The sequence below is a fragment of the Xiphias gladius genome, chromosome 23, assembly GCF_016859285.1.
Source record: "Xiphias gladius isolate SHS-SW01 ecotype Sanya breed wild chromosome 23, ASM1685928v1, whole genome shotgun sequence".
NCBI classification, from domain to species: Eukaryota; Metazoa; Chordata; class Actinopteri; order Istiophoriformes; family Xiphiidae; genus Xiphias; species Xiphias gladius.
Window position 1 is genome coordinate 3,790,799 of NC_053422.1, and position 17,991 is coordinate 3,808,789.

Sequence of the window (17,991 nt, forward strand, 5' to 3'; positions counted from 1 at the left end):
CGGAAATACTAAAAACTAGTGGTAGCTTTGTTTTCCCCCCGACTGATTTTTAAGGCTTGCCATGATGAAAAATGGGGCTGTTTCGATGTCATTCCCCTCTACAGCAATGGAGGCACCTTCACAGGCACAGCGAAAGCCACTGTAGAAATCCCACCACGTGCTGTTGTCTCAAGATTTGCTCTAAAAAGTGGAAGTCTAAATTTTGGATTACATGTAGAAACTTTGTATGTTTCTCCTCCGCAAACAAGGTAGAACAGTTAAGATTAGCTTACTAAAAGCATTTTAAGGTAACATTTTGGTCATCAGTAAAAAAAGACAAAACCAAAAACATAATAGGAAAACTTTCCACATGGGTTTGAAGGCAAATTTCTCCTCTCGTTCACACCCTTGACCTCCACCCTTGAACTTTCTCCGGCGTTATATCAATGTAAAACTGCTTCTTGTCTCTGGTCATGTCCCCTTCAGGTGGTGCAGAAACTGACATCTGCTGCTTTTTGTACACGCAGCGTTGACAGTTTCCTTTTGCATCTGTTCTGCCTAAGCACTGCAAAATCTTGCAAACACAAAACTCCAACCCCACTCAGCTAGTCGGACCCTTATACCATTCTGCAACTTGTATTTGACTGTAATTGATTTCCTGTTTGGGGTGAAGTCAAGGTGCAGCGGTGAACCTGGGATTTCTACAGTGTCTACGTCATCTGTATCAACTAGTCTGAAAATATTTATCAGGGTCAAACCGGCGATGACCTTCATTTTTTTTCTTTTCCCCCCTCCCCCGTTCCTTTACCAGAGTTATACACGTGTAGTTATTAGCTGATACTGTAATACAAGTGTCCAATGCAACTCAGATTTTAACAAACCTGTGCCTCATCAAAATGTGGTAATAACATAGTTACAACAGCTTCCTTTCAATGAGAAGAAAATATTGTGAAGATATTTCACTACTTGGGACGTTATTTGTGCAAGAGTATATTAGTACAATTTGTTTTGTATATGTGTTATGTGTTTACGACGCAACTGACCACATTCTTCCTGTAATTTATTTTTATGATATTTTTTTTTTGTGTTTAACAGCAGTCTACATACAGTACAGTAGCCTATTGAATCTGCAGCTCAAAGATTGCCCGTGTTGTAGTTCAACAACCAACCATGCACTGTACATTATTACCTCAGTTTTTCGGAAAGGCTGTCTTAAAGATAAGATTATTATGTATTGCATCTCAAATTGCTTTTTAAGAAAACAGGAAACAAAAAAAAAATCATCAAAAATATTTAGTCATTTCAAAACAGCAAAGAAATAGAACCTTCTACTGTGATAGTCTAAAGGGATACTTATCTTTTTTGTCTTTCTTTTACAACAGTGTTGGACTTTGGGTGAAGCCACATCAACGTAAATTTTTTCCCTTCATTTCCTCCCTGCACGGAACGAACATTAACTCACTGGAACAAAACCAACCCGACCATGTCCTGTCTGATTAGCAAACAACTTTGACCCGCCACCTTTTAAAAAAAAAAAAAAAAAAAGAAATAAAAGAAAAAAAAAAGAAAACACACAATACATTTTATGTTTACAACGAGGCATAGTGCTATATACACATTATATATTCATATAATATATTTTCTGTTTTTAATATGTAAACCAGCACATTCTCTCACTTTTTAGTAGTATACATACTAAGCACAAATACTCATTCAGTTGTTCGCAATTAGTTTTGTTACAATTAAATTATTTTTTTTTCCTTTTTTTCCTGACACCTTGTTTCTCAATCAGTATGTATAGCACTAAATTGTTTTTGTTAGTTTTGGACATTGGTGAGCCTGGAGAGGGTCCGTCCTTCTAGGCCTCTTCACTTGCTCTTATTTTTTTCAAAACACTGAATAAGGCGCCTTTGTACTTAGTGTGCGTTCCTAATAAATTCAAAGGAGAATCGAGTGATGTAAACATTCAATTTTTTTGTGTGTGTTACAGAGGAGTTGATTAGATAGAGAAAGAACAAGGACGAGGATGGGGAAAGGGGGATTATTTGTTAAAAAGGGGGGAGGGGGTTTACCAGGGTTTGGAGAAGACCTGTAAACAAGGCCTTGAACCCAAAGAGCCAGAAAGCGACAGAGTCAAAGATAGAGATAGGGGAAGAGTTGCGCTGCATTTTATTGAAATTCCTAGCCAAGGAGAGGAGGTACAGGGTAATCAGGAGGAATGGCGTGTCCCTGAACAAAACAAGAAAATGAAGGCAAGGAGAGAAGATTGGGAATCTTCCCTTCCAAGCGCATTCAAGGACCAACCAAACCACCCAGCCACCGTTCAGCCCCTGCCGACCCCTCCTTACCAACCCGCAAGCGTCAGCAGTGTCCAACTCAAACACGAGACAAAGACAAAACACTCACAAGGACGCACGATTGAGACTCCAAGAAACGGACACGCTTAAAACCGTTATGAGGCAAGCGAAGGATAGAGTTAGAGAAAGACAGAGATTATTCCTCTTACTTGGGACTTAGTGGTAGAAGGAGTCATAGTATAAAAAATCAAACAAAAACCCCCATACTACCTATAACCGCCCCTCTGATGGGGAAAACCTCACACAGAGAACGCTTCCCACAAAAAACCAAAGAGTGAGAGACTTATAAAAGAGGAGGGGGAGAGCATCCAGGGGGTCAAGAAAAAAAAAAGACAGGGGGAGCAGGGATGGATGGATGTGAGGTAGAGATGCTCAGCTGATACAGTACCTCCCGGACGAGAAATCAGATTCTTGGCCGATTGCTCTTTTCATTACTTTCAAGCCCATCCCTCGCTCTTTCCCTGGCTGTGTTGTAGGTGGCAGTTTGGTACCACCAGATTTGCAGACTTGGAGGCTCTCTCCCTTTTGACGTCGGGTGCTACTGGCTGTGATAGGAATGTAAATTAGACGCTACCCAGACTGCACTTCCAGCTAGAATTAGTCACATGCTGGATCAACTGGATGACTAAGGAAGTCTACCTTTTAAAGCACCAAAAAGCTCCACAATCTTTGGGCAAGCAGAAATGGGGAAAACCCAATGATTACATTCAGATTCTTAAATACATTCCATTTGAACCAACAGATTCATCTATGTCTAACTGTAGCAATGTTCCATGGTTGGATTATGGGGAGCAAACTGGTTCGTACTTACGAAACCCAACGTCGAGTGCCAATGTTACAGAGAAAAAAAGAATTTGTGGACAATCCAAATAGTTGAATTCCATTTACAGTTCTTTGCCCTGTAATGGCTGATGAACTTTGTGTGGAAGAAGATAGGACTGGGATGGTCCCGACAAAGTGCGGATGTGATGAATTCATACCGAGTATGGTATAAAAGCGCCAGTGGCTACCATCTTTATTTCCCCATTTCAGTCCTGCTTGCTGCAGACCAAATGTAAACAGTAACTGTTGCATTGGCTGTGGCATTTGGGGGGGGTGTCATTAGGCTGCAGCCTTTATTGGACATATGTTCAGTGGGACCATATCAAAGATACATCAAGACCCATCTAGATGTGGAAGAAATTTACCTGGTATCAGCCGATGAAGCACAAACAACTGTTTTATAAAAACTGGCATCAGTAGTTTGAAGTCTGGATGACCCAAGAATTTTGATGCTGGCCACTTTTTCATATTTCAGAAGCAATCGAGGACTGGATCCATGTGAGCACCAAAGAACCTGTCATTGATAAACAGTATCCAACAACAGTGATCCACTCCTAGAGTGGATGTTTGGCCATTACTTAACCAAAGCAAGAAAATGTCAAAGCCTTGGGTGACTACGTTGATACTGTTACTAATAAGTAGTGTTCAGTGATGCTTTATTGGATAGTGCAGCATTGGTGTTCAATCATCAATTTTGGTACCTTTACACCTTTCCCGTAACTGTAACCCTGACTTAATCCCAATCCAATCCTGGCCCAGCTCATATCTTAACCCAACGCTAACCCTTACTTCTAACACAAAACCCAAGGATTTTCTTTAACCCAAGCAGTAAATATTTTTAAGCATCTTTTTGAAGATGAAACTAAAAAACTGCTCAGAACTTTTTTGTGATCCATTCCTGTCATGTAGTAGGACGCCTGACATCAACAGCAGAGTCTCCAAATGAAGTTGAACTCAACTGGTATCTTATTTTATCTTATTTTGGCCAATTCACAAGAGGTGCAACATTCAAGATAAGTGCTTTTCTAGTCACCGCTTTTGTTTGAATTGGTTGGAAACAATTGAGGTAAAATTTTTCCCAAATCCAAGTTGGGGTCTTAATGGAACAAAGCGCCTATCAAACAGACCCTGCAGCAGCCAGTAGCAGAAGCCAAAATAGTCAGCATGGCAGAGTTAGAGATTAGAGTCAAAGGGGGAAAGTGGAGGACAGCGGAGACATTTACCTCCTTACAGTGCATAGATTAAATCAAGGAAGCACTACAATTACAAAAAAGAAAAAAACATGATTTTTTTCTTCTTCATTTTAGATTTGTAAACTTTATCAGTCATCAAATGATTACGTTAAATGTTTTTTGTTATATTCTTTGTCCATAACACACATACAATAGATTTTAAAATTTATAACATCCACATTTTTTCGCTAAAACAAAGCGGGGTTATGTTTTTTTTCTGGTTACACAACCACACAATTTCATGGCGAACACAGCTTGCAGGTTCACCACCCCTGGCCGGAAAGAGGGAGTTTTTTTTTCTTTTTTTTTTACAAAACAAACAGAACAAAGAACACGCACACGCAGGAACACACACAACGACGACCAACGCAACGCAGGGATAGCAAGGATTTGCTACAGAGGTCTCTCACACTGGTGCTTCCAAGGCGGGGGCGATGATGTCACCAACACAGACAGGAAGCAGCTTTGTTGTTAGTGTTGTTCAGCAGAGAACTGTATCATTGTCGTTTGTAGTTGTACCATTGCTGTTAAAAGTCTTATTTCCTCCATTGTCTCTAAACTCATCCAGACTCCCAGTGGCTTCCTCGTTTTTAAGCAGTATCCTCCGGTGAAAGAAACTTAAAAAACAACAAGGTCCTTATCGTTATTTTATTCCAATGGTAAAAATGTAAACATTTTGCGAGGTTGCCTTGCATGGAGGTACTGAGAGACCTGTCTGAGGGCAGAGCTGTGTAGTTGGAGGGGTGTTGCTGCGGTTTACTAAGGCTGGCCAGTCAGGGGCGCTGTGCCGTCAGCGGTGCAGGGACTTCTGGGCCTCCTTCAGCAGAGTGTCAAAGTCCAGTGCATCATACTTGCTCTTGACAGGGCCTGGACCTGCCTCATCTAAAAGAGAGAAAAACAAAGTCCTTGTAAAACAGAAGGCGTCAAAGTTCCTCTCAATCTTTCTTGAGTACAAATTTACTTAAAACCATGGACAGATGGACAGTGTGCTCCAACACAGTATGGCGGCAGAGTAAACTAGCATGGTGCTTTTGCATAGAGTTCAACTTTGGTGAATTGGGACACATTTGAAAAAACAAACAAAACTGGCTACTATGAATGGCAGCCACGGTAGTCGCAAGCTTGCCAAGCTTTCAGCACTACGTCTTTTGTGAGACATATTAATTCAGCTGTGACACTTCCCATTTTGTGAAGCAAACCTTCACTTTTGGTTGACGAGATGTTACCGATGCAACTCTCATAGATCTGAAAACCTTTAGGCACAGTTCAGTTTCACACTAGAAAATTACAGAAAAACTGCCGAAAACTAGAGGCTGCCAAAGTCGGCTCTATTTAAAGCCATGCTCATTTACTGTTTGAGCCTGTTTAACCCTTTCATTGTGTGTGTTTTCATTACCAAGGTCTATGTAGCGTTTTCTTGTCAGCCTCCTCAGGCCCCCAGGTCCATTCTGGAAAACTGTCTCCCGTTCTCTCCAGTGCCTTTGAACCCCTGACTGGCGAATCTTTATCACCCCACAGCGCTCCCTACAACCAGACAGGTAGAGAGACAGACACATGCATTACCTTAATGAGACTTTGCTTTTGAGGGGATGAAAAAGGTACATACTGGCATCAGTAGAGATGAAGAATGCTAAATCAATCATATTCCTTCTGAATGCACAAATTTAAAGGATAACTGAAATGTTCCGATTCAGGATGAACAGCAGAAGAAGTGAAACCAAAAACGCCTCTTTGATTACTGATCTGATCCTGCACTGATTTTACATCAAGTATATGTTATCACTGTATCCATTTTAAAAGAAAATATGTCTAAAATAAGTGAAAGGACAAACAGGAAGGGCAGAAAATAGCTAATATTCCAAATATTTGGGTTTGTCTACAACAAAAAAAGGGCACCTTTACGAAGTTCAGCTTGTTAAAGTCATATTTAATTAGTCCCCATGGGTACATTTATCCTCTGTAATTGACTTATCCTAAAAATTTAGGAGTAGTGACCAGCAACAGTGCAAAGCCCAGGGACAAATACCAGTTCTGTGAGATCACTTGAGTTCATTGCCTCGGTCACTGGAAAAAGGACTACTCCTAGTATCTATCTACCAATCTAATATTTTCATGGTTTTTTGGGGAGGGCTGTATGGAAACCAGAGCTCAAGCATGAGCAAATGTTAACTCAAAACAGAAAGTGTGGCGTTTGAACCTGAGACTGCTGTCAGCGCTAGGTGCCCCAATGGTTAAGAATCAGTGTGAAGTTTAAGTGTCCCAACTTTTTTAGACTGAGAAATGAAAATAGTAATATAAAATGACGACTCAGCACTGGAACCAAAGCAGGAACACTGGAGGCTCAAAGTGCTGCGGTAGTCATGACAATTTTAATTTGCAATAGCACCGCTAGGCCTGACGTTATATGTCAGGCAGAAGATACAGAATGGGTCCTAAAGTAATTTAAACATTTTATTCCAACAAATTGTCAAGGTTTGTGATTTTCATTCCCAGTGAAGACTTGGACTAATCCAAATCTTTTTTTTTTTAATCGACAAACGCTGCCCTCTTGTTTTCTCATTATCTTTTGTTGTGCTCATTGTGTCTAAACACTGTTTTCCCGCAGGTTGCCGAATTACTTCAGGAAATGGAGATGGGCATTTCTGATGACTTGCTGTTTACATTGCATCTACCAACCCCAGTAACTCTTTCTAGCACTTACATCTCAATCTAGTATGACTTAATGACACTGCAACATTATCTGACTGCAGCACTTCCACCTGATCATAAAGGCTGCATTTTAAACTGTCTGTGTGACTCGCATGCACTCATACTGCGACCCACAGCGCAAAAACCAGGATTGCTGTCTCCCAAAAAAGTTCCTACACCGACTCTCTTCATGCTGAGGAATCCAGAGCAGGGCACTTACTCGTTGCAGATGATGACTTTGCAATCCTCTGCTTTGCCAAAAACCTGGAAGCGTTTCCTCAGCATGTTCTGGGTCACGCTGCTTGGCAGGTTGTGGATGTAAAACACCTGGCAGTTGTCCTGGCAACAGGGGGACCATGGCAACAGTCAAGACAAGGACAATACAGAACACAGACAGACGTGTGAAGTGAAGCAGGGAGGCTGATTGTAGGGCGGCGCACTGAGTCTCGACACTTCAGACACTTAACATGCCCCTGCGTTCATTTACATGCAGTCTATTAGTGTGATCTTGCAGCAGCAGTATGTCTCTAAAGACACATCGCACCTAATCAGTTGCTACGTGCGCTTAGATGTCCAAACTCAAGGACCAAAATCATCTTTAGATGTTCTGGGACATAAGCCTTTTGCTTTAGCTGACTCTTCTAAAGTCTGAGCTACTGGTGAGCTCAGGAGTGTTGAGGTTGAGTTTGCCTTATTGTCTTCGGGCAAAAAAGTTGATTTAATTCAGTAATATTGGCGCAGCGGGAGACTGTGGAGTGTGAATGTTGTCTGTACCTCGTCAGACTTGGCTTTGTTCCTCTGCTTGTCATCAGGACAGATCTCTGAGTTCTCGCTGAAAGAGGACGAGGAAGTAGCGGGGAGGGAGGGAGAGAGAGAGAGAGGGGATGGTAAGTGAGATAAGGACGCACACAAGGTGAAACTGAAATGTCAGACAAGAGGGAACAGGTGAGCTGCGGCAAAAAGGAGACTTTCTTCCACTGACTGCAGTACAGCGTCGCTCTGTTCTTTATTGTCTCTTTCTCTTACATTCCCACCCTTTTTCTCTGTCATTGTCTCCCATGTGACCTTATTCTGTGTGAGCTTTACCGTTTCAGAAGTCACTGATGGTTGAATTCTCTGACCCACACTTAAAGCTACACGTTCAATCTGGTGAAACGGTTTGTCTCTAGGATCGGGTGATGTGATGACACGCCGTAAACTAGAGAGTGCTGGAAAGTTGTTAACCGTCGGTGATTTCGCCATACGGTGTATTCTGAGCCATCGCTCACTATAATATCTACATTCATCCAAAATTAAACAAAGAACACAACTCTGTACTTTTAGCCATACTTTGATTCTCATTCTCATAGTATTTCCAGCTCTTATTGTCTCTCTCGCTCTTCCATATTCTTGCTTTTGTCTCGTTCCTCTCTCTGATAATTCCCTCTAAATTTCACTGTGAATCTAATCTCCTTGACCCACATCTTCATACCTCTCCTTTCCCTCCTCTCACACTCACTGTCTCTCAGTCTCACCTGGAGTCTGTCTTGCTGGCGGGGGAGTCGGGACACAAGAGGAGGTTGGGCGAGGGTGAGCGAGATGCCAGCGAGTGCTCCGCCTCTTCCTCTGAGGTTGGCGGTGTGGCTTCCGCCGACTGGCAGTCTGACGGCGGCGATGGTGATATCACCACGGTCGTCAGCTGTTCCTTCGGTTCTGCGACCTCTGACGTCACCGGCCTCTCCACCTTCTCCCTCCAATCCGACGCCTGATCGTCAGCTGCTTTGGGTGCTGGGCTGCCGAGTCCATCGCTCCCTCCTTGCGCCTGCAACATGGCGCCGAGCATGGCAGCGCTACGCTTGCGGCTCTCCCCGAGGCTCAGTGCGCAGTAGTCGTGGTCGCCAAAGCTGCGATGGGTGTCACTGTCACCAGCCTGGCCCATGCGCCGCAGCTGGGCGTACAGCTCCGTCTGCTCCGGAAGCTTCCTCTGGTGGTGGCCGCGGCTCAGCCAAGACGAGCCCTTTGCGGCGACGTTGGTGTTTGAAGCCGGATGAACAGACTCGCTGCCACCACCTCCTCCGCCATCGTCGCTGCTGCCGCCACCTGCTCCTCCACCACCCTTTCCTCCCTCTGCCGGCTTGAAGAGCTCATCCTCCACTGGTTTGTGAGGTGGGGTGGTGGGAGGGGTGAGACCTGAGGGGGAGGGAAGCGATACACACATGAGCAGGATACAAACTGCACCCGGCATATAAACGCCCTCGTTGTCAAAACGTGACATTTTAACAGCTCCTTTTAAGCAAATGAGATATAACTTGTTAATTAGAGAGCTTTCAGGTGACGGTAGGCAGATTTTGTTACCTTCAGACAGACCCAGACTAGCTGTTTACCCCTGCTCTCATTCTTTATGATAAGCTACGAGCACCGGCTGCTGGCTCCAGCTTCATATTTACCATAGAGATCTGAGAGTAGTATTGATTTTCTCATCTAACCCTCTGCAAGAATAAGCATATTTCCCAAAATGTCAAGCTGTTCCTTCAGGACGCTCTCAGCATCTGCAGCTCTGTGCAGGGTTGATGCATGGCTGCCTGTTACCTCTAATCCCAAACAAAATAAGATTCGGTTGCACCATTCCTGTCTCTTATGACCGAAACATTAGAGGCGTAAGCAGTTGATATCAGCGTATATCCAAACAAACAAATGAGTAAACATGAGATGTGTTTACCTGCCGTTCCGCACAGATCCACAGTGAGCGTCTGCTCAAAAGGCTTGGTGCTGTACTGGGACTCTCTGGTGGCGGAGAGACACCAGAGATAAAAGGAGAGAGAGAGAAATTAAAGACTGCTGTGTCATGTAGGAATCTGTTGCAGCCTTCAAACATTCACGTCAACAGGAATCCAATAACATCCTTAAAAGGCTCAGTAAAAGCTTTTTTTTTTTTTTTTTGCCTAAAATTCAAAAACTGCACAGTTTCAGCTGATGTCTGCTGAATTTGAATTATGATTCTCCCTGTAAATGCTACTGGCATTTCTCGCCGCTCCTCATTTCTTATCACAACAACCATATGTACTCCGCTGTCCTCTCCCCTATTCTTCTTCTGCTTTCTATTTCTGGCTGTCTGTTTCTGTTTCTGCAGTTGCCATGAAAGGCAGGAACAGTGCCGAGTGGATTGGCTTCAGGCGGGATATTACTTACCCTCCTCAGAGAACGGCAGAATGAAATAAAAAACACAACTTTTTTTTTTGGGGCGGGGGGTTCAGGGGGAGCTTCAGAGGACAGATTCATTTAGAAGATGGACGGACGCCAGGGGTTTGTACAAGAACACAATTCAGCTTTGTGACTGGTTGGAGCTGGAGAAGTTCCAGGGTTGGAGGCTGGACGGGTGGGGATGTTAATTTAGAAAAGTAAGAGCAGCGAGGGCACTCTGTCTGATACAGATTAAAATCTGAGTAAGGCAGCCAGGGCTCCCGGTTTATTAGGGATCTTGGAATTAAATTGCTGAATTTGTTCCTAGTTTATCTTGTATAAATTCAGAATATAATAAAATCTCAGGAGATTATACATCGCATGCCTGCAAACCGTGCTCACTGATATGAACTAAAAATGGGTCCTAATAAGACAGTTTAGTCGATTTCTCCACATTGTTGCTCCCTTCTGGCTCGAGATTCAAAATCTGGTCAAGTTCAGACAGTACTGTCAAACTTGGGCTTGCTGAATGTAAATATGTACATTTGGTGTTGTGGTATGTTTCAGCTGAGTGTGTCACAGTGTCTCGCAGTGGTAGAGGCTTTTCCCCGTGCCAGCAACACATTCCCAGACCAAACTCTTCATACTTTGAGGTGAAAATTTATGAATTATGGACTACTGCCAAATTATGAGGCATTCAATTATATGACTGAGACGTTGAAATAAATACCCATATAGGATTAAATCCATTAGTGCTCAATTTTAAAAATTAGAGCAAAGGTGATTAACTCAGTAATTTGGCATTTTTACAGGCATTAGATTAGTATAGCTGAAACAATCCTCTGCTCCTTAATGGAATCTGTCTCTTGCTCAGTACTCGTAAACAATTCCCATGACGTTGAATGCATTTCCTCCGCAGCGTGGAGCAGTAGCTGTCCCTGCATGCATTTCAAACATCGGACAGTAAGTGGGGGAACGACCCGGAAGGAGCCCGGCCACGTTCTACCGTTACAGTGCGGATTTAAGTACATACAAATTCTGGGGACTTGGGCAGTACAGTAATGTAACGTATTCTGCATCAAAATAACAAACAAATTAATAGAGCTAAAGGAGCTTGATGAACATAAGATTACATGTACAGTTCATTTGTTCCACTTTGGCTGTAGTTGCCAGTATCTGGATCAAAACCTAGCGGCGAAATAGATCGGAAGTTAGCTGACTTTATTGCTAAGATTGGCAGTTGTAATAGCTTTTGTTACTGAGATTACCAACTTGCCCAGGGATGTCCGGAGTCCTGTACGGAACGCTCGTACCCGCTAAAGAAACACATACCGTTTTTATCAGATCCAACAGGGCACAGCCCAAATTAAAAAAGTAAATTTTAAAGACACATCAACTTCTGCTGAATTTTTGACAACACCACAGTCCACTTTTTAGAATGGGGCCACAGTAAACTGGGAGAAAATGTGGAGATTTGGGTTAATTCCATTTCATAACGAGCAGATGCTATTTGAGGTTTGCACCTGTTGCAGATGCATTCCCCGATTTGAATTTTAAAAGATCCGGACCTTCATTTAAACTACCTAACATTTCATTGTAATAAAAGGCATATGTTTGCCATTGCAGGATTTCCCAGGAAGCGTCTACCTCGCACCTGGCTGCTCTGAAGAGGCCACTGCAGCTACTTTATTTTATTTCACAGCAAAGTAGAAAAGGACAGGAAGGTTGTGATTTCTGAGGAATTATCCGAATTACCAGGCCAGTGGTTTAGCTATAGTTAATATCTTTTCAAGGTTAAGATTATCAGAAGTGATGTGAAGCACTACATTGTGCTTTTAAGAAGTCATTTTGGATTCTTTGGTTATAATTGCACATGCAGCTCTGACAGTTAAGGAGTTTCCTCTCCAAATTGTAAGCTTGGTAAACTACTGCTGCATTTTGTCTCCGTCTTCGAAAAGAATTGTTTGGAAAAACATACGTTGCTGGTCTTTTCTGGCACAGAATAGCTGCTACGAGCTAGTAGATATTTTTCTTACAGTAATTTGTTGGATTGCACTATATGACGTAAAAGCTGAAAGACATTAATAACAGACTGCTTCTTCGGTGCTGGGCATTAAAAGCTCTGCTGATGCAGGCTAGATGCAGCATGAAAAACGAAGGAGTCCTTCAACCAAGCTCTACCGTGGGATGAAACGCAGCAGGTACAGTACTTTATATAGAGACACTCACCCTGTGGATTTGGGATTCAGAGGCAGGCAGAGGCAGGCTCGCTTTTCTGCAATCAGAATAAAAGGCCAGTTATGCATTACATGACCTGCATTTTTAGAAGATGTGTGTGTCTGCTATCTTCTCCTTTCATAACAAAGTACGAGTATATGTCTATTTGCACCTCGGGCTACTTTCACACTGCAACAGAAAGTGGTATTTTACGTGACTCTGATCAGATCTTAATAATCAGTCTGGTCACCGGTCACATTTTTTTTCAACCCTGGTCTGGTTTACACGGATTACGTTTTTAATCTAATGCCGAGACTTGAGAACTACAGCTTGTGTGACCTGTATTTCAATGCTCGTCAAATCCAACATTGTTTTTTTTTTTGGTTATATTTGTCAGAATTTTCTTGCTAGAGCAGATTGGCCGATCCAGTCTTAACACAGAGGATGACGAGCCACAAATGGAAAGACAGTCAAACAATGGACTGACGCTCAAATTTGAGAGAGACTTCTCAATGCATGAAAAAATCCAGGATGTGTGCCGTAGCCAGCATGTGCTAAAGACATTGATACGAGACTGATGTGTTGTCACTGTATTTTCTGACGTTGTGGGCAGATGATACAAAATATGATGTATTATAAATACAGTCATCCTAATAATATCTAATTTAAGCAGCTATAAAAAAAACTGAGAATGAAAGCCAGTAGTGTGAACATAGCCTTTGTCTTTCCTCTCTGTCTCACCGTTGTGGCAACAGGGTTTGGTCGGCTCCGTTGTACCAATGTTGCCATCACCGGTCGTTAGCGGCTCTGGCTGCACCTCCGTCGTCGTTCCCCCTCCCGCTAGGGTTGGCAGGAGTTTGACCCCCGCTCGTCCCTCCTCTTTCTCCTGCTTGTCCTTGCCCTCTCCTTCCCTCGCCCGCCCAGGCCGCAGCCTCTTGGCGAAGCGGCTGGGGAAGGAGGCCAGACGTCGGGAACGCCGAACGGAGAAGGAGCCGCTGTCTTCCGCAGCCTCCTCTGGACTTTGAGGCGCCTCAGAGGAGTAGTTTCTCCTCTCAGGGGAGGAGGAGTCTTTACGAAGCTCCGGTTTAGGGGTGGTGGAGCTGAGGGACTGGGCTGGGGCTGATTTAGCCAGGGAAGAAGGAGCAGATACTCTGTTGGGGCTCTGGGCGTGGGAGTAGGGCGGGCTGTGCAGTCTGTAAGGCTTGCTCACGTCAAAAGAGCTGCTCTGCTGCAGGAGCTCCCGGAGAAGTGAGTTGGCCTTCATCTCCCTCTGCCTTGCAAAGGGGAGCCTCCTGGGGGCGCCATTGCCTGCGCCAGGCAAGCCCCCACTAGTCCCAGGAGTGGCCACCAAGACAACTCTACTGTGAGAGTTTGCGGCGGCCGGGCGGGAGGCCTCAGGTCGGGCCCGAGACCTCGGGAGGTCACGGTCCTTGCGCTCCCAGCCCTGCTGCTTACGCGTGGGCAGGCAGTAGGTGTGCATGTACGTGATCAGCTCCACCACTGAGTGCAGTTCTTTCTCTGAGCTGAAGAGAGGTTTAGCTGGCTCGGCGGGGACAGCAGCCACCACCGCTGCGCCCTCCACCTCGCTGCTGGAAGACTCCTCCTCTTCTTCCCCTTCCTCCTCTTCGTCCTCCTCCGACTCGCTGTCCTCGTCCTCTTCTTCCTCCTCGTCTTCCTCTGTGTCGGGGGCTGGGAAGTCCTCCGCGTCCTGGGCGGTGGTGAGGTGGCGGTGGAGCTCGGTGCAGAGGCGCCCCGCTGGACGCACCGCCCGGGGCTTCCGCTCCTGAGGGAGGTCACTCTGAGGAGTGGAGACACACAAACATCAATACCAGCGGTGGAGCTACAACGCCCTCCATGTCTTTGCTCTCTACATAGCCTGTGAAATGCAAAACGTGTGGATTGCAGTCACACATCAACACGTTTGAGTACTGAATGAAGAAACATTTTCTACACGGTCAGTTCTTTTCCTTCCTGCTTTGGCGTCGCAAACAACCTCTCGTGCGGTTGTTGTGACAATAAGGAACCACTGTACTGAGCCGAATGAATAAATAAAGGGATAAATGAAAAGTTTTCGAATCTGGAGCTGTAACCCCGATCTCGTTAAACTTGTCGGTGACTAGACTGGAAGAACTTAATGCTGCAATTGCAAGTCAGCGATAGAGTCCGGGAGTGAAACTACCACATTTCACAGCAGTTTCTAATACAATCGGTCCTTTTGTGAGGCTCAGAAAATGCTTCCACCAACAGAAATAGAGGAGAACAGTCGTGACAACATGCATATTAGTTGCTGGTTATGCATCAGAGTCCCTCAGAGGCTACTTTAAAAAGCAATCATTGGTTGTATAATAAAAAAAAATGTCACCAGTTTTTTAAATTAAATAACATTTATTTTGAAAAATAGATTGAAAATGTTGAAAAAAGTTATACTCAAAAAGAAATTCCCTTTTTTTTTCACCTGAAACTGTATCAGTGATAAATTGTTTTCAGTTTAATTTTTTTCCCCACTTTCCCTAAACCACTTGTGCTCTTAAACATTCTTATTTGACGTTGCACACGTTCCTGAATTCTTGACCCGTCCAAACGCAACACGTCCATCTAGGCTTCCGTCGGTGGACATCGATACAAAATGGCAACCTTAGAAAAAAAAAAAACCCTCAGTCTTCTACACTGAGGGGCCGACACTAAAACCTGACATTTACTATCGATGTTTTAAATTCAACATATTTCCGTCTGATCACTTCGTCCACAGAAAAAAAAAGACCCACGAAAACAACAGAAACCGACTCATGGACGCATGGGTGTATCTTCAGCTTCCTGCCCTGGATACAGGAGGACTGAGCACACAGCAGTAAATTTTGCTTCCGACTGTGAGAGGGATGATTCAGTGTGCAGCTGCAGTGAAATGGCTGATTCTATATTACTCATACAGACAAGAGAGAGAGAGAGAGAGCCTGTGATTCAGTGTTGCCCTCTTCTTAACCTGTCACTCAATACTCCTTCCATCTGCCACAGCAAAGCCACGCTACTCTAAAACTAAAGCTAACACACACACACACACACATACACACAGCCAGCAAGGTTAGGAGGGTGTATGATGGATACAGGCCTGGCTTATCCCTGCGCTGCATCTTGTGGGTATTTTGTAGTCTCCTTTCTTGAGCCGGAGCAGAAGGCAGTGTGAAAGCTCACCATGCCTCCTGCTTGTACAAGATAAATGACTGGTATTGTAATCAATGACCACTTGAAGCACAATGCTAGCAGCTATCCAATTACTGCTAAGTCATACACCAGAAGCCAATGTAAATGTCCTATCTTGCCCAACACTACATCTATCACGGGCCGGAGCTGAAGGTCTCTGCAAGCTTGAAGGCCCAGAGTGGTTTCATTCCAAAATGAAATATCTGTCATTTGGAAAATAAGAACTGCCGTCGCACTAGCTGGACTACTGCCGGCTGGACTGGAACTTTGGCCATTTTTTTTCCCGTTCCTGTGAACTAGTTCGGTACATTTTTTCAAAATTTAAAAACATTTAACAAAATTTTCCCTTTGACTTCGACTTGATGCTTAAACTCCCCCCTGAAACCCAGTCTGGCGAAACTGCTTTGCTGCAGGTTTCACCACATCTTACGAGACTGAAACACGAAAAGCCGTTGAAAAGAATTTCCCTGGGCGGGCGTGTGTGGCATAGACCAAAATGAGACATCTGTCAGTGCCCTTCAAAACTACCCACATTGCTGATAAGATTTAGCATTTTATTCAGCGTTTCTAGATCTGCCACTTCTATGGTTAGCGTTCAGTTAAGTTTAGGGAACTAGAGCAACTCTGTAAAGGTTCAAGAAAGGTTGTGGTCGGGGTTGAAAGAAACCAACGTTGAACTTCCCTGCCGGTAAGAAACGTAGGCTGCCGGCTCTGGTGTCAAGGTCAGACCACTGCAATTCTTAACCTCGGAGCTTTTGCAGCCCTATAACTACGTCAGTCTACCTCGCGACATGTTTGTGAGAGAGAACAGCCATGACTCGTATGAGCACAAAAGGGGACTTGTTAGAAAAACATAGAATAGGTCTTTTTAGGCATCTGAACAAAAGACACATACTGTTTCTCTTAGTCTCAAAGAATCTCAAATGTCTGGACAACTTCCTGATGCTTTGTAATCCAATGCCAACACTCGTTCTGTATGTTGGTTTGACTGTAGAACACAGCAGCCACCTGTTTGAGGAACAACCTCTGCAGTGGCAGGGACGCTGACTTCAGGCCCCGCACGCAGCGGAGAATTACTTCTGCCTTAACTCGCCACCTCTGAGGGGAGGTGATTTGAAAAATCCAATTTTGTTATCTCTCCAGCCTTCAGAAGACAACGGGAATGAGGCGTTAACCAGTGAAAACAGCAGCGCGCGTCTGGGTTTCCAACAGCACAGACTGCTTCAGTCCTACTTCGAGGTCTGAGCGGGAGTTTTACTGCAGGATAAATAAGTGAAGGCAGCGTTTTAAAATTAAACTGTCCCTCACTGTAAACCACACCAATCCACCTCCGATCGACAGGTGCTCGCTGTAATTTCGGCCTCACCTTGACCAGAGGTCTGACCGGCCGTAGCTGCAGGCTTCTGTTGCTATAGCGATGGCCGTGGACCCCGTCTTTGTGTGCGTCGGCGCCCGCGGGCACGTTGGGAGGAGTCAGCAGGAGTTTCTTCAGCTGGGGAAGGGGAAGAAAAAAGACGGTAGGAGATAAGAGTTAGGCTGCAGTTTGCAAATTCATATCCGTCAAAGAACAGTGGTGGTTAATTTTCTCAGAAGTGACGGCGATTTTTGAATCCTTGCAGTGATATATACGGAATTTAGGATCACACTTTGGTTAAGGGTTAAGATTAGTCTCTATGTTTCAGCTATGGCGTAACTGTAATAAATGCAAACATACTAATAAAGATGTGTATGTAAGAGGAGGGGAGGGCGAGGAAGGAAAAATGAAAAGCTGTTCAAGTCTAAAAAGGTACATCTGTAGTGAAGCATAACAAGTTTTTACACATTTTATCCAGAATCCCAAACGAGAAAAGCTGAAAAAAATGTTTGTGTATTGAGATGAGAGTGTCCTGCCTTTCATTCCCATTTTTCATCTATATTCTGTCGGCTGTTGACGCCCTGCAGATGGATGTTTGTACAAGGGAAGAATGTGCAGAAGAGGCCGTGAGGTTATGATACTGTACATTCATCACATCACTAAAGCTGACAGCTACATGGCACGTTCAGGTTTCCCATTAAAGAGCTGGATTCAGCCATTTCTTTCTCTATTATAACATGATGTGACTTCTGCTCCTCCCGTTCTCCTTCATCCTTCCATCTTCACACTTTCGTTTGTTTTTTTTTAATCAATCCTCCCATTTCATTTTTTTGTGTCACTCTCCATTCATCCTAATGTCGTCTTGTTCAGACGATCATCTTTCAGCTCTTTCTTCTTCTCAGCCATAAATGTTTACTATCATCCCTTCTTCCCTTCCCGTCTCTCGTCCTCCGTCCTCGCTGCTCTCCATCTTTATGACCTTTAA

The 17,991-nt window shown here is 44.1% G+C and overlaps 2 protein-coding genes across 3 annotated transcripts in view; one reads left to right on the top strand and one right to left on the bottom strand.

Moving 5' to 3' along the window:
• The window catches only part of pde6a (phosphodiesterase 6A, cGMP-specific, rod, alpha), a 51,389-nt gene extending 49,845 nt beyond the window's left edge, over positions 1–1,544 (top strand). Inside the window, exon 25 of the mRNA XM_040120353.1 lies at positions 1,362–1,544. Within this exon, the coding sequence (XP_039976287.1) occupies positions 1,362–1,378 (17 nt within the window). The 3' untranslated portion in view covers positions 1,379–1,544. The remainder of the gene's footprint in view (positions 1–1,361) is intronic.
• A 39-nt stretch (positions 1,545–1,583) lies between these two features.
• Positions 1,584–17,991, bottom strand: part of ppargc1b (peroxisome proliferator-activated receptor gamma, coactivator 1 beta) — a 97,476-nt gene continuing 81,068 nt past the window's right edge. For both annotated transcript variants that reach the window (XM_040120004.1, XM_040120005.1), the window contains exons 4-12: positions 17,019–17,144; positions 13,196–14,252; positions 12,467–12,512; positions 9,777–9,841; positions 8,593–9,247; positions 7,853–7,910; positions 7,299–7,417; positions 5,787–5,914; positions 1,584–5,272 (exon numbers count right to left, since the gene is read on the bottom strand). In XM_040120004.1, coding sequence (XP_039975938.1) covers positions 5,181–5,272; positions 5,787–5,914; positions 7,299–7,417; positions 7,853–7,910; positions 8,593–9,247; positions 9,777–9,841; positions 12,467–12,512; positions 13,196–14,252; positions 17,019–17,144 — 2,346 coding nt within the window. In that variant the 3' untranslated portion in view covers positions 1,584–5,180. The remainder of the gene's footprint in view (positions 5,273–5,786; positions 5,915–7,298; positions 7,418–7,852; positions 7,911–8,592; positions 9,248–9,776; positions 9,842–12,466; positions 12,513–13,195; positions 14,253–17,018; positions 17,145–17,991) is intronic.